The sequence below is a fragment of the Fistularia commersonii genome, chromosome 22 (genome assembly GCF_037954325.1).
Source record: "Fistularia commersonii isolate RoL2024-O1a breed Wild chromosome 22, RoL_Fcom_v1.0, whole genome shotgun sequence".
NCBI lineage: Eukaryota > Metazoa > Chordata > Actinopteri > Syngnathiformes > Fistulariidae > Fistularia > Fistularia commersonii.
In genome coordinates, this window is record NC_141305.1 from 15327448 (window position 1) to 15344457 (window position 17010).

General features: G+C 40.9%; 1 protein-coding gene across 1 annotated transcript; it reads right to left on the reverse strand.

The window, feature by feature from the left end:
* Positions 1-1646: 1646 nt before the first annotated feature.
* LOC147221792 (Golgi phosphoprotein 3) lies at positions 1647-16257 on the reverse strand. Its single transcript, XM_086169662.1, has 4 exons — positions 15668-16257; positions 10297-10428; positions 8610-8724; positions 1647-7581 (listed from the first exon to the last, which is right to left on the reverse strand). Exons 1-4 carry the CDS (start codon positions 15875-15877, stop codon positions 7157-7159), a joined length of 882 nt encoding a protein of 293 aa, XP_086025788.1. The 5' UTR covers positions 15878-16257; the 3' UTR covers positions 1647-7156.
* Between the last annotated feature and the right edge of the window lie 753 nt (positions 16258-17010).

Below are 17010 nucleotides of genomic sequence, written 5' to 3' on the forward strand. Positions count from 1 at the left end.
GTTCGGTGGGTGACACTAACCTGCGCCATTAATTACCATAACGGAGGAGTGCACTCTCAGGCTATCTGTTAGCGCTGACAGAGAGACCCCCTGGGTTACCACTGTTCATTGTCTGTTAAATTACAGCCATCCTCCAAAGAGCAATTCATCCTTGACTGATTGTTACTTTGCTAAATCCTGTCTTGCCACAATACCGTCAACACTGAGAGGCGCATAGAGACTTCAGAGCAGCATATTCTCCTACCCAGACATCTTTTGCATAGTTCAGCAAGACAATGCTAGACCACATACCGCATCCAGCAAAACAGAATGGCTTCAGAAGAGAAAAGTGCGGGTGTTAAGCTAGCCTGCCAGCAGTCCACATATTTAATCAATAGAAAACATTGAAAAATCCTGCAGCAAAGGCCCCAGGATTGTTGAGTAGCTAGAACCCTGCATAAGAGTGGGACATTTCTGCTCCTGTAACTCCAGCAACTGGTGTCTTTTCAGACACAAAAAGATACATAGTTGTTAATAGAGGAGCAGTGCTAAATAATGGTGAATATCAGCCTTTTCCAACTTTTTGATGCCATCAAATTCAATATGTATTTTTTTCATGAAATGGTAAAATGTCAATGTCACCTCCTGACATTCATGTTCCATTACAAATACAGGTTTAAAAGCTTTGCAAATCATTGCGTCTATTTTATTCAACTTTTATTACTCATTCCACTGTTTTTTGTAATTGAGGTTATATTTTCCTTACTTTTCAGTTTTTCTTTAAAATGTATGAACTAATAAAAACTGTATACCCTTGGCCCTTGTTCGCACACAGCTAAATTGCGCTTACCTTTCAAACTCCCAATTAGTGTGCTCAGCCGTTTAACCAAACTGAAGCGACTGTCACAGTATCTTTATTGCCGAACAAATAAAGCAGGTGATGCTGGTCCAAATAGACACAACTTGGAGCTTAGGCAGTGTCTTTTTCTACAGGTCTACAGGTACAGGTATTCTTTTTTTTTTTAATTCATTCCTACTTTTCAATTCAATTGTTACATTTTCCACTAAGTAGCCACTTAATTGTCTCAATTGGGGGTGATGCTTGGGAGGTAGAGCAATCGTCTTTGGAACCAAACATTTCTAGTTCGCCTCCTGGCTCCTCTTAGTGTGTCGAGGTGTTGTTGAGCAAGACACAGAACCCCTAATTGCTCCATGGCTCTGGTGGATGGCATGTCTACAGCTCATGGTTCGTCCATGATGGGTTAATTGCAGAGAATTAATTCCCCCATGGGAATTAATGAAAGATAAATTACTATTATACAGTCTTTGACATTCTAAGTATGTTTCTATCGGTCTTAAAAAAAAAGTAGCTTTGAAACATAAACATTTTCAATTTCAGATGCCTGTGGATGTTTATGCTGGTAATGGTTAATGGTGTAACGGTGAACTTGCCACCACAGGATTTGACACGGTATTTTGAGTGGAATCCATCAGAAACCACCTCCGTACAGGAGAGGTTGAAATCTTATGTAGAAATTGACATAGTTGTAAGAAAAAAGTATGTGAACCCCTTAGAATTAGCCAGCTTTCTGCATAAATCCATTTTTATGTGATGAGATTTGTCTAAGTTGCAACAATATATATACGCAGTCTGCTAAAACAAATGCCAGGCAAACAACTGTTTATTTTCATGTTTTTAATGAACATACCGTTCAGTGGTGTGTTCAGGGTGGGAAACGTATGTAAACCCTGAGACTAATTCTTCAAGAGCTAATTGGAGTCAGCCGACCTTCTTCTTCTTCTTCTTCTTCTTCTTCTTTCGGCTTTTCTCGTCAGGGGTCACCACAGCGAGTCAACTTTCTCCATCTAACCCTATTCTCTGTATCCTCCTTTCTCACACCAACTGCCTTCATATCCTCTCTCACCAACTGCCTTCATATCCTCTCTCACTACGTCCATAAATCGTCTCTTTGGTCTTCCTCGAGACCTCTTGCCTGGCAGCTCCAATACCAGCATCTGTCTACCAATATATTCTCTATGCCTCCTCTGTACATGACCAAACCATCCCAGTCTGGCTCCTCTGACCTTCTCTCCAAAACATCTAACATGTGCTGTTCCTCTGATAGACTCATTCCTGATCCTATCCATCCTGGTCACTCCCAAAGAGAACCTCAACATCTTCATCTCTGCAACCTCTAGTTCTGCCTGCTGTCTTTTGGTCAACGTAACAGTTTCTAGTCCATACATCATCGCTGGTCTCACCACTGTCTTGTACACCTTTCCTTTTATTCTGGCCGATAGTCTTCTATCACATAGTACCCCTGACACTTTTCTCCACCCATTCCAACCTGCTTGGACCCGTCTCTTCACCTCTTTTCCACACTCTCCGTTGCTCTGGACTGTTGACCCTAAGTACCTGAAATCCTCCAGCTTCTTGATCTCCACTTCCTGTAGCCTCACCGTTCCACCCGAGTTCCTCTCATTCACACACATATATTCTGTCTTGCTGCGATCACTTTCATTCCTCTCCTTTCCAGAGCATACCTCCACCTCTCTAGATTTCCCTCTAAATGATGTCTGCTCTCACGACAGATCACAATGTCATCCGCAAACATCATGGCCCATGGGGATTCCTGTCTAGCCTCATCTGTCAGCCTATCCATCACCATTGCGAACAAGAAGGGGCTAACAGCTGATCCCTGATGGAGTCCCACCTCCACCTTGAACTTGTTACCCCTACAGCACACCATACTAGTGTCTCACAGCTAGCATACATGTCCTGCACCAGTCTAACATACGTCTCTGCCACTCCAGACTTCCTCATACAATACCAGAGCTCCACTCTTGGCACCCTGTCATATACTTTCTCTAGGTCTACAAAAACGCAATGAAACTCCCTTTGGCCTTCTCTGTACTTTTCTTTTAGCATTCTCAACGCAAATACTGCATCTGTAGTACTCTTCCTCGACATGAAGCCATACTGCTGCTCACAAATGCTGACTTCTGCTCTCAGTCCACTCAGTCCACTACTCTTCCACTACTCTTTCCCATAACTTCAGTGTATGGCTCATCAACTTTATCCCTCTAGGACTGCCACAATTCTGCACATCCCCTTTATTCTTAAAAAACAGGCACCATCAGACTTTGTCTCCATTCTTCAGGCATCTTCTCACTTTCTAAGATCCTGTTGAATAATCTAGTCAGAAAATCTACCGCTGCATCTCCTAGACACTTCCACACATCCACAGGTATATCATCAGGACCAACTGCTATTCCACTCTTCATCCTCTTCAATGCCTTCCTCACTTCACTTTTACTAATTTGTGCTACTTTGTGGTCTACAATAGTCACCTCCTCTACCCTTGCCTCTCTTTTATTTTCCACATTCATCAGCTCTTCAAAGTGCTCTTTCCATCTTCCCATTACTCTTCTAGCAGCTGTCAATATATTTTCCTCTCTGTCCTTCATAACCCGGACCTGTTGTACATCCTTTCCATCTTTATCAATCTGTTTCGCCAACCTGTATGGATCATTCTCACCCTCCTTACTATCCAACCGAGCATACAAGTCATCATAAGCCCTTTGTTTTGCCTTTGCTACCTCTATCTTTACCTTTTGCCGCATCTCCCTGAACTCCTGTCTGTTCTTTTCAGTCCTCTCAGTATCCCACTTCTTCTTTGCTAACCGCTTTCTTTGTATATACTCCTGCACTCCCTCATACCACTACCAAGTCTCCTTATCTACTTTCCTTCCAGATGACAAACCAAGTACTCTTCTACTATCTCCCTGATAACACTAGCTGTAGTTGTCCCAATCATCTGGAAGCTCACCCTGACAGACCCTTTCTCAACTCCTCCCTGAAAACCATGCAACACTCCTCCCTTTTCAGCTTCCACCACCTTGTCCTCTGCTCTGCCTTTGTCTTAATCATCTTCCTTGTCACCAGTCATCCTACAAACCACCATCCTATGCTGTCTGGCTACACTCTCACCTACAACTACTTTGCAGTCACTGATCTCTTTCAGGTTACCTCGTCTATACAAGATGTAGTCTACCTGCGTGCTCCTACCTCCGCTCTTATAAGTTACCCTATGTTCCTGTTTTTTCTGGAAAAAGGTGTTCACTACACCACTCACTTCCGTGTTCACTTCCGTCCTTTTTGCAAAATCTACCGCCATCTGTCCCTCTCCATTCCTATATTGTATACCAAATCTGCCCATCACTTCTTCATCCCCTCTATTGCCTTCACCAACACGTCCATTTAAGTCTGCACCAATTATCACTCTCTCATTTCTGGGAATATTCTGCATCAATTCATCTAACTCATTCCAGAACTTCTCCTTCTCTTCAGATTCACATCCCACCTGTGGGGCATAGCCACTAACAACATTGAGCATCACACCTTAAATTTCCAGTTTCAGACTCATAAGTCTATGTGACATTCTTTTCACCTTCAGAACGTTCCTAACTAACTTCTCCTGCAAGATAACTCCTACTCTATTTCTCTTCTTGTCAGTACCATAATGGTACAACTTAAAGCCTGCTCTTAAGGTTCTAGCCTTACTTCGTTTCCACCTGGTCTCCTGAACACACAGTATATTCACCTTCCTTCTCTGCATCATGTCTACCAACTCTACCTTTTCCTGTCATAGTCCCGATGTTCAAAGTCCCTACTCTCAGTCCCAGGCTCTTTCCTTTCCTCCTCTCTCTCTGCTTCCGAACACGCACTCCTCCTCTTCTTCTTGTTCTTCGGCCAACCTGCTGTTGATTAAAGTTGCCCTGCCCTATAAAAAGCCCACAGCAGTTTTGAGTTTGCTATTCTCAAGAAGACAGTATGATCTGAACCATTTCTTGCTCCAAACACCAGCAGTGAAGTATGGGTGACTTGCGTAAGAATGGAAGGGAGTTACAGAAGCATTTCCAAAACCCTTGATGGTCATCAGCCCAGGTTCATACAAATTGTCTCAAAGTTCAGCACTGTTGCTACTCTTCCTAAGAGTGGCCATCCTGTAAAGGATGCAAGAGCATAGTGCAGAATTATTGAAGTGGAAAAAGAAGCCCAGATTATTAAGCTAGACACATAGAACTCTCTGGTACATGCTAACATCTCTGTTGATATATCTATGATGTGTTTGTCTAATGTTGCGACTTGGATGAAGATCAAACATTTAATGACCAATTTATAAAGAAGTCCAGGTAAATCCAAGGGGCTGACACACTAATTTCTTGCAACTGTAAACACAAATAAATTTCCAGTCACAGAATTGATTTTCTGTACAATTAGTCCACGAAATGTGAGATCCCAAGGCTGAATGGTTTATCTAATCCTCAATGCAGCAAGGAAAATTAAAGTGTCTGCATTTTTCTGCATTCCTGAGTTTTTAATGACACTTAACATTTGTGCAAATATTAGTTATGGATCAGAGGTGCTGCGAACTGCAACACATTTTACAGATATTTATATCATTGAACAGGAAGGAAAACATGGAAAATCAAGGCATGGCATCTTAAACAGTTTACTTCAAAATTGGGATTTGGACTTGAAACAAAAAAAAAGTCCATCTATCAAAGTAAATGAACAGTGTTACAGTTAAAGAGGTTGTCAGACACAGATCCTGGTATAGTAAATCCCAAAAAATAGAAATGTGAATGTTGCTTTAACAATCCCAAATTAAAAATTTTATTATGTGCATTGTTTTATTTGCACTACTATCAATTATTATTATTAGCAATAACTAACTACATTTTAGGGAGATTTTGTAACTGACCCTCCCAATGGTCTCCTCAGGATCTTCTTGCCATATTGATTTCAGGGCATTTTTCTCAAAAACACTGAAAGGTGGAATGTTGGTTTACAGCAATAACCTTCTGAATTTGGGAAATACAGGGGAGTAGACCCCCTCTTGTTCGCAGGCACACACAAGCTCACGCACATGACTGATGGAACGGTTAAGAGACGACTGACCCCTTTACACAGCGCCGCAAAGAATCCCATCCCTGATACCTTGTTTACACAAAACCAGAGTGCCAAACTCTTGACCCCTACCGTATAAATATCAATGATGGAATCAAATATAAAACTGTCAAAAGATACTTGAGTTTTGATGTTAACATATATAATAATGTTGATTTTTTTTTTCAATCACACCAGATTTATACAAAAGTAATAAACGGTTTGCACCGTGTTAGTTTGAGTCCATTTTTATTTCAATACTGGTGAAGCATGTAAAATGTTCCACTCAAAATATTGCTTTTGGTAATTTCTTGATGAATTTCTGGCAATTTAGTATAAAATACTGTGAAATCTCATACCATTTAGAGAGTAATTCATAATTTACCAGTGGCATCTTCTTATAACCCTGAAATGTGGAATTTACGAGGAACAGAGGAAACCGAGACCCTAAAAACGGTTATATTCCTATTTTTTGATGAGAAAAAGACATTTTCAAAATGATATCAGGAGATTGATGCCACGTTTTTAACAGGCCAAACATCAGAATTTTTGAACCAGGTGTTTCACCAATAAGTATTCATAGACTTTTGCACTGAAATCAAAGGGTATTGTTTTCTAAATAGAAAAAATGCCTTGTGAAAAGGGTTTTTGACTTGAAGTTGGGAAATGAATTCAGTGAACTTCAGCCAGTTGGATTTCATTTTATCTCCCAGAACCTGATATGAATGTCTTGACAAATCAAACAGGTTATATCCCCATTGTTTTCCACTTGGTTTAAGGCAGAGATGTCAGGACCACTGCCCTGCACAGGTAAACCGGTGCTGCTCCAGATATCACAAGGCATGTCAGGACATGCACACAAACTTGTGTATGCGAACAAGGGTTCACACACACAACAGGCACTGACACAGACACACACTCAAAGACCTCCAAAAAAGCTGCAAATGTACCCAAAAGAAAGCAAAGCAACAATGAGCAGACACCTTGATTGCAGTATCAACTATATCAGTGTTGATCCTTTCATACCTATTTGAATTGTTACCTTCAGCAAAAGGGAACATGAAATAACATACAGGGCGGGTATGTGGAAGTAAGCAAAAGAAATGATGGAGGGGACATAGATGACGCAAGAGTAAAGCCCATTCTTAACATTCAGACAGGGCTAGTCTGTAAGTTTCCATGTTAAGGTTTGCAATGCCACTTGAAGGCTATGCCTACTTGTAGTTACTTGGTGAAAGCAGCAACAACTGCCCACAGCAGCTCATTGGTATTGGCCTTCATGCTCTCACCCTCAGGCTCCAGTTCCAGGAGCTGCCTCACTCTCTTCATGGCCAGGTCGTACTGTTCATCTAGCAGCGGGGCAAAGGCATTTTCAAGGACGTCAGAGGAATGGGCTAAGAAGATGAGCGCAAGCAACCGCTTGTCCATTCTATGTGGGTCATTAACCCATTTGTCCAGCACAGCCTCCTGGATCTTCTTGATGAGGCGCTGCTTGATGTTGTTATTGGTCAGAGGGTGTGTGGTCATGTCAAAAAGCAGGAAGTTCTGCTTCTCAGTTGTCAGGACTCCTTTTTCCACCAAATTTTTCGCAAGCCGCTCACGCACGTTTCGTAGCTGATAATGAAGCTTCAGTGGGTTCCATGTCTCTCCTGAAGAAAAAAGAATACCCTTTATTTTGTCACATTAAAATATATATAGCGTGCAACATCCCCTAAACTCGGCCACTGCTTTTAACCCATCATAGATGACTGCTAAAACCACCTGAGACCGACTGCCCCACAAAACAAATGATTGGGATTTGCATATTTTGTGACTAAACCTACACATGTGGACAAAGTTGTTGGTACCCCTCTGTTAATGAAAGACAGATCCACAATGGTCACTGAAATAACTTGGAACGAAAAGTGATAGATAAAAATTAACAAATGAAAATCAGATGTGGCTTTTGAATTGTTGTTCTAAGGAACCATTAAAAAAACATGTGAAACTGGCCTGGACAACAACTTATGGTACTCTTAAATTAATATTTTGTTGCTCAACCTTTTGAGGCAATCCTTGCAGTCAAGGGATTTCTATAACTCTCTATGAGATATCTGCAACTGTCAACAGGTATTTTGGCACATTCTTCATGAGCGAACTGCTCCTATGGTCTCAGGTTTGAAGGTCGCCTTCTCCAGACAGCATGTTTCAACTCCTTAAGTTCAATACGATTTAGATCAGGGCTCAACAGTGTACACTGTCAACTTAATGACATGGATAAATTTGCATTTTTGTGGACTAAAAAACCTCAGTGGTACAGTGAAGGTATTTAATGGAACCTCAGCTAGCCTAAACCGAAGATGCATTCCAAGCACCTTCGGAACAAAGTTGTCCATCTATTTACTTCTCTGCAAGTTTTATGAAACGGAGAGGACACCTATAAAAATAATTTGCCAAATTGGAAAAAAAAAAGTCTTTAAAATCAAAACATATCACATGAGTGCTTTCAAAGTTACAGACTTGAATTTACTGTACATCATGGTCATGATGTACAGTAACTGATAGAGTAAAGTTTGTTAGTTTGTTTATTTATTTATGTAGCCAGTTTACAATCTGTATATAAAAAGGACATTAACTGCCCTTGGCACCTCAACTCAATTAACAAAATATCTGTGGCATGGGAGGACAGTGAACTCACCACTGAGCAGTTCAATCCAGCTCTGGACAGTCTCTGGTGGCTGAGTGTCTTTGATGTGTTTTAGAGCTTCATCCAGGAGGACATCCCCGGTTGGCGCGTCAGACTTACATATTACCTGCAGAAGAAATAAAGATGCAGGCCACATCAAAGAACAAGAACAAATGCTGAAAAAGAATAACACATGATCAATGTTATGCTTATTTCTCCAAAAGGTGGGCAATTTTTAACCTCAAATTATAATGAAAGAATTTTGGCAAAAAACTGATTCAAATATTACCCAATTTCCTAATTTCAAAAAAGAAAGACAGAAAGTTGGTTAAGAAACCTGATAAAAGTTCAGCTGATTGGAAAAAGTTTTTTTATGTTTCAGGAGCCTGAGAACCAGCATGTCTGAGATTTCATGTCAGTTATAAATCAAGTAAAGGATCACAATCTTAATGATGATAAGAGTAATACCAGCTAATCTTTTCAGACAAAGGCCTTTGTAAACTCAACACTTAAAATACAGCGACAGCTTAAAGATCACCTTCAAAGGTCCAAGAGTCTTCTGAACAAGGCTTATTGGTTGCAAGAAATTTCTTGATGGGTTGTGTGAACCTTTTTCTTCTTAAATTTGACTTGCTGACCTCATGTGCTGACAATGTGAACAAGATTTTTTTGTTTTACACTGATACAAATGTGAACCCAAAAAAGATTGTAAGAGGACATTGCTCACAATGTACAATACATTTAATGATGCTTTGTTCTTAATCTCTTAACTACCCCACATCTTCAAACAGAGCATGTATGTAAAACACCCTTTAGAGGACAACTTGGTGGAAAAAATGGTGTAACAATAATTCATTGAAGTCTACCCATTTGAGGAGAAAAAGAGACTTTCCAAGCAATAACCAACTTCAAGCTCCAAGATTAGTTTTTCATTCTGAAATATTGGGTCTCTGAGGGTTAAGGGAAGTATAAATAGAATAACAAATAAGGTCTGTGTTTCTTCGGTTTGAGAAAACACTCCATGCAAAAACATATTATTGAATATGTTTTGTCTTACCTGTTTAATGGAATTCCCAATTTCAGCAAAAAATCGAGGGGGGAAATGTGTAATGAAAGTGTAAACAATGAATGACTAACCTGGCATGGAATGTAAACTGATGTTGGGTGATGCTGGGTGTAGTGTTGTCAAAGTAGGGATTCAAACTGGTTTAAAACATTTTCACTCAGTGTACTAAATCTCTTGCTTGATATATTGTGCCAAAACATAAATACTTTGCATAAGTGTGTGTATTCAAAGTGATGACAGGGAGTCTCTTTAATGTTCAAGTTGTTACTGGCATGTGATGTTAGACCAGATAAAACTTAAATGGCAAGCTTTGTCAAACAATGTTGAATTTCAGTTGTCAATACTGCAATGTTGAATCCATAATTCCAGATTTTTTGCATAGGAAGGCATCTTATCCTCCATTAAACGTAGGAGTCATAAATTAACCTTACTATATATCATATATTGATAACCATAGAATAGCAGCACACTGTTGCTATCACTTCCACTGACAAAACATTACATGACCATATCATGAATTATTATCATCCCATTCCATTCTGTGTAATGGGTTTGGGGTTATGCATGGTTATTGTGAGTTTATGTTTCACTTAGGATCAAAGAAGGTAAAAGGTCAAAAAGAAGAAGTACTACCTTCCTGGCCAGCAGTCCTTTCCTTCTCATGCCACAGGCCTCCAGCTGGAGGCGGCCCCGCAGGGCAAGCTCGATCAGCATACAACCTCGCAAACCAGATGAAATGCAGTCGTTCCAAAAAGATGTGTAGCCCTATGCAATGTTAAAGGCATATTGGAATCATGGTTAGTCAAAAAGGGATTAAATACAATTTATAGTGTCCTATCTTCCAGGACAGTGTCAAGTCAAAAATGGCTTTTTCTGTGAGTAGGTATTGTGTTAAGAGTAGGATTTCATTAATATTTGTTGATGCACATTTGGCAGCAATTACAGCCAAAAGTCTTGTTGAATATGATGCCAAAAGCTTGCCAAACCTATGACTGGGTAGTATTGCCCAATCCTCTTTGCAGAACTCATACGCTCCATCAGGTTGGATGGGCAGTATTAGTGCACGGCCATTTTCAGATCTCTCCAGGGATGTTCAATTAGATTCAAGTCAGAGCAATTCAAGGCCATAAATAGAGTTGGCCTGGAGTCACTCCTTTCATACCATTCCTTGGCTATATGTTTAGGGTAATTGTCCTGCTGAAAGATGAACTGTCACCCCAGTTTGAAGTCAAGAGCACTCTGAGACATCCTGGATGAAAACCTCCTCCAGTCTTTTACTCTAATCTGACTAGTCTCCCATCACTGAAAAACATAATGCTGCCTCCACCATACTTTACTGCAGGGATGGTATTGGCCAGGTGAGGAGCGGTACCACATTTCCTCCAAATACAATCTTTGTCCCATTAGACAAGAGAATCTTGTTTCTCAAGGTCTGAAGGTCCTTAGGCACATGGCAGCTTGCCTGGAGTTTGCCACTTACTGAGGAGTAGCTTTCATCTTGCCTCTTGACCATACAGAACGGACTGGTGGCTTGCTCCTGACTAGTTGCCCTTCTGGAAGGTTCTCTTCTCCCCATAGAGGAACGCTGAAACTCTGACTGACTATCTGAGCGACTATCTGATTCTTGGTCACCTCCCTGACTGAGGCCCTTCTACCAAAATTGCTCAGTGAAGACAGTGAGTCAGCTCTAAGAAGAATCATGGTGGTTTTGAAGTTCTTTGATTTAAGGATGATGGAGGGCACTGTGCTCATTGGGACTTAAAAAAAAAAAAAAATCAGCAGAATTTTTTCTGTAACCTTCCACCCATTTGTGCCTTGAGAATATCCTGTTACAGAGGTCTACAGACAATTCCTTTGACTTCATGCTTGGGTTTATGACAAACTGTGGGACCTTATATGGACAGGTGTCTATAAAAAAAAAGTCAAATCATGTCTGATGAACTGATATAACCTGTGTAGACTCCACTTAAGCTGGAGAAATATCTAAAATAAGAGAAGATAAACTTTATTGATGCTCATAGGGGAAATTCTTTTGTCATAGCAGTGTAACAGTTGTAAGTGTCAATAAGTATGAATAAAGATAAATATAGAGTCAATTAGAATACAAATAGAAAATAGCAAAAGACATTCACAAATAAATAGACAGCAGAGAGAACAACAACAGCAACAACATCAAGGACAAGAATGGACAACAAAATTATAAAAAAAAGATAGTAAGGGTGAAAACAGACAACCAAAACTAAACAACAACATAAACAGAATGACAATAACAATGACTAGAATAAAATAAATAAACAAAAATGGGCAGGATGTAAGTGAGCTGAGACCAACAAGGATAAAAAAAGACAACAGAGTTAGTGCATGACACACTGAATGGGTGAGGTAGAGTGGTTGTGGTAGCACAGATGCACCTCTGGCTGGTCAGAGTTGTGTGCTGTCTAAACTGATGTTATACAGTCTGATGGCCATGGGCACAAAGGAGAGTCTAAAGCACTCAGTTCTGCACCGGGGTGAGATGACATTTTGGCTGAAAGAGCTGCCCATCAGCCACAGCTCGTCGTGTAAGAGGTGGGAAGGATTGTCCAAGATAGCTTCCAGTTTGTACTTCACCCTGCCCTGTGCCACCGATTGGAGATGGTCCAGGTTCACTCCCACCACCGAGCGGGCTTTGCTCACTAGCTTGTTGACCTCACCAGTCCTGTCACTGCCCAACCAGCACACAATAGCAAAGAAGAGTGCGCTGGCTACCATAGACTGGTAGAAGGTCTTGAAGAGCTTGGTACAGATGCCGATTGACCTCTGTCTCCTCAGGAAGAATATCCTGCTCTGACCCTTCCTGTAGAGTGCATATTTGTTGTGTGTCCAGTCCAGTTTATAGTTATGTAGACACCAAGGTATTTCTAGGATGATCTCAAGGATGATCAGGAGAAAGCAGATGAACCTGAGCTCAATTTTGAGCTACATGACAGGGGCTGTGAATACTTGGGTACATGCCATGACCCCATTCTTTGAGACCACTTGAACAATTACTGTGCATGGTTCGACACAACAGGCAGCAGGAAAACTGTATATCTTCCCTGGTGGGAGGAGCCACACCAACCACTCGTCCTACAGCTATAGCAAGTGACTCCCATCACCCCCTCGTCCTCTGCCACACAGACCTCTCGCTCCAGGAGATACAGAGAATCAGAAATGCTTGAATTGGCAAGTATTTTACAAAGCATTTTTAAGACTTTCACTGTGCTGTTATTGTTAATTTTTCTTTTTGGTCTACAGGTCATATTAATGGTAGGTTGTTACAAGGGTTTGTCCATTATCTTAAGTGTTGAGCCTGTTTCTTATGTGTGCCTTATGAACTGCATTTAGACAAAGTCTCTTGATTCTTTAATATTTTTTGCTGATTGCATTGTGTTTTTTTGTGACAACTCATGCTTCCACAACAAAGCAACACCTCACCCATAGTAGCACTGGCATAAGCCAGGTATTATGATACCTGCAGAAGCTGGCAGAAACATGGAATGCTACTTCTCTGATAGGGAAGGACCCTGAGCTGATGCGCAAGGCTTTTAGGTTCTGGCTAGATTTAGTCCGACTCACCTTGAGTCACAGCTTGGGCTCTGAAACCACGTCTCTTGAGAGGGGTTGGACTCTTTTCTCCTATGGAGTTTTCCCCACTGAGAGGTGCCTGGCACGTGCTAACATACTGAGTGTGCCCCAACTGGGTGCCTGTTAGTTGAGGTTCAACCCAGTGGATGAGAGGGTAGCCTCCCTCCACCTTCGGGTTGGGGGATGGGTTCTGGCTGTTATGTGTGCCTATGCACCCCACCGCAGTTCAGCCTACCCTCCCTATTTGGTGTCCCTAGAGGGGTTGATAGCAAGCACTCCTATCAAGGACTTTCTCGTCTCACTAGGGGATGTCAACACTCATGTGGGCACCAGCAGTGGGACCTATAAGGGCATGACTGGGAGGAATGGTACATCCAATCCGAACCTGAGCAGTGTTTTATTACTAAACTTCTGTGCTCGTCATGGAATGTCCACAACTAACAACATAATCAGACATAAGGATGTATACATGTGCACCTGGCTCAAACAAATCTTTGGCTGCGGCTCAATGATTGACTTTGTCTAGAACATGCGGCCTCAAGTCTGATGACATGACAACTCTCAGTTGAAATGAAAAAGCCAAGCTGGCAACTGATAAGCACCTAGACCTTGCAGACGGAAACAAATTTTGAGTGTCTATTGGGAATGTCTGGCAGAGTCCCCTGTCTGACAGAGGTTGGAGTTGAACCTCTAAGATCAAGGTTCTGAAGGATATTCCCTACCACTTACAATTCTTTTATAAGGACATTTGCCATGACACATCTGGTGTATTTGCAGCCATTTGTAGATCTCTCTCTCTCTCTATGTGTGTGTGTGTGTGTGTGTGTGTACTCCCCTCTGCTTACTTTATTCCCCTTAGTGTCCCACCTCTTCTTTGCTAACCTTTTTCTCAGAATATACCCCCGCATGTCCTCATTCACCACCAGATCTCCATGTCTACTTTCCTTCCAGGCAAAACATCAAGTGCTACCCTGCCCATCTCCCAGATCACATTAGTTGATGAATAATAATCCAGAGGGGATGACTGTATTTTCCAAATAAGTGATTTCTGAAATTTCAATTGGAAATTAGTGTCACTTTACTTTTCACCCTTTAAATATTTTTTTATGCATCTTGTCAGTGTTAAGTAGTTTTGTATTGATCCTGAAATGGGCCAAAACAGGTATGGAATTATCATAGACAGTTACAGAAACTGCTTGATTGTAGTAATTACCTCCAAGGTTTTCCAGGCCAGTTTCATTAGTTTGGTTTTGCTTTGTTTTTTGAAATGATTCTGTTGAACCACTTTTCCTAAGTAATAATTGAAGTAAAATTCATTCATTATTTTTTTGTATTTTTTTAATTTATAACTTTTTTTTTTCATTTTTAAAGTTATTTCAGTAACCCTTGTGTTTTTCTTTCTTAAGAAGGGGCTAAAAGCTGACCCCTGATGAAGTCCCACCTCCACCTTGAACTTGCTATCTCACAGCATACACCGCATGCATACATGTATGTACTGCACCAGTCTAACATACTTCTTTGCCACTCTAGACTAATTCAAACAGTACCATAGTTTCTCTCTCAGCACTCGGTAGTTTTTTCTCTGGCTACAAAGGGATAATGCAGCTCGCTCTTACCTTTCTGTACTTCTCTACCATCATTCTTAACTTGATAAATAGTTTCATAGAGGAAATGGAGACAAAATCTGTAAAATACTAAGGAGTGAAAAATCAAACATGAGTCAGAAGATATTCATCTTTACGATAGTCTTAATGACATTCATGACCATTTTAAAATAAAAATATGGTGTTTTGCTTTGGTTACACCGTAATTTGTAATGTACGTTTAGTGACTAGCCATGTTCGACGCTAATGAAAAACAAGGGACAAACAGGGAACAGAAAACGTACAAAAACAGAGCATGTGGGTTTCATTATTCAACACTGTAATTCCAACTCACATGTTAAGTTACTTCATATAGCACAACTGCCCAAATGATACAAATAAAGTTGCAATTAGCGACTGTAATATAAGTTTAGGAATAGTCAGCTCGCCTCGTAACATTATACTAACCCTCGTCGACGTTGTAAGTTTATGTTGCCATCTGGATCCCATGGAGTAACAGTGCAACAGACGTCACGAGTACTGTGTCTGAAACCGCTTACTGAATACAATTTCAAGCCTCCAAAACCATAAAGAAGCCCATTAAGAGGCAGCAACGTGATCGATTACTATCATTATTGTTGCAAGAGGATTGTTATGCTACCGTTCGACTGTTAGCACACAAAGACGCTAACTGACTCAAAACAGAAGTGGTTAGCAAAATTATGCTAACTTTAGCTTTGGAACGTCAACTCATTTTGGGTCCACAATTCATTGTACAATCATTGTACAATTAAGTCTTACTAAACATATTTTACCTCGCGATCCTTCAGTCCTAATAGCAGCACCTCCTCCATCAAGGTCAGACGTGTTTCTTTGGAGTCCCCGGTATCGTCATCGTCTTGCTCTTCTCCCCGTCGTGGTTCGTGGTCCTCCTGGCGGCACGGGCGGTCTTTGTCAGTAGCATTGCGGGACGCTTCGGTGCGCCTCTGCACCAGGCCCGAACTCCTCTGAGTTAAGGTAGTCATACCAGCTAATATGCTCAATAGCGACGAAAACAACACGCGTCGCCCTTCACCGCCCGAGATTTTGACTCGGTCAGTTGGTGTAATAGTTACAAAGCAGTCGCTTCAACGATGTTAAAAATTGGCTACCGCAATCCCCTTGCAGTTGTCATCGGAAAATGCTGTTCAGCTTGCATAGCACAGCCGGCTCCACTGTCCAATATGGCGCCTGGTGCGTGTGGAACCAACTAATCCTGCAGGTAGAGGCCGAGATACCCCGCAAGAGATTCCAGCCAGACCACAAAAAAAAAAAAAAAAAAAAATTGCAGGCGGTTTTGGCGGCACGGGCGGATTATAGACAGACTGTTAGGTTGAAAATTGAAATAAGAATTACGGCATTAAAATTTCGCAAGAGAATGTCAATACATATTGCAAGACTACGTAACAAGTGTCAGTATTTTTTTCTGGAGGGCAACATGCACGTTGCTTTGTTTTTTGGTTCACGTATTTTTTTCTTCTTTTGCATCAGATTTTTTTGATCCAAACACTTTTTGTGGAAATTGTTGTTTTAAAGTTACAGGCTGGAATCAAGAAAAGAAAATAGCTGTGAAACAGCATTATTTAAACGCCCGATTCAAAAACGACTAAAATACTATTAAAACGTTTAGCTTAACAAAATAATAAAACTGGATCAATAATTTTTTAAATCTCATAACCAATTGCAATATGGATATTTAACCCTCATTCCCCACATTTGCGTGGTCGTCCTGGAACTACTCGTCTGTTTCATCTTTATCTTTTATTTCATTTGCTTAAATGAACAGCTAATTATTGTAACATGAAGTCGTTCCTTTTTATCAGAAGGCTCCGCCAATCAGACGTCGTTCTGAAGAACTGTGGGTAATGGAGTACATGCCAATGTATTAAGAAAACATCCTTTACTCAAAACGGATCCCAGCGGGCGGAACGGTGACGCGGTGGTTAGCGCTTCTGACTCACAGCAGGAAGGATCGATTCCAACGACTCTCTGCGTGGCGTTTGCATTAGCCCTGTGTTCTGTGTTTTTGGTGTCCTCCCAAAGTAAAAACATGCAGCAGGAAAATTTCCTTAAATGGTTGAACAAATGATTGTTTGTGGCTCTGTGATTGATTAACTGG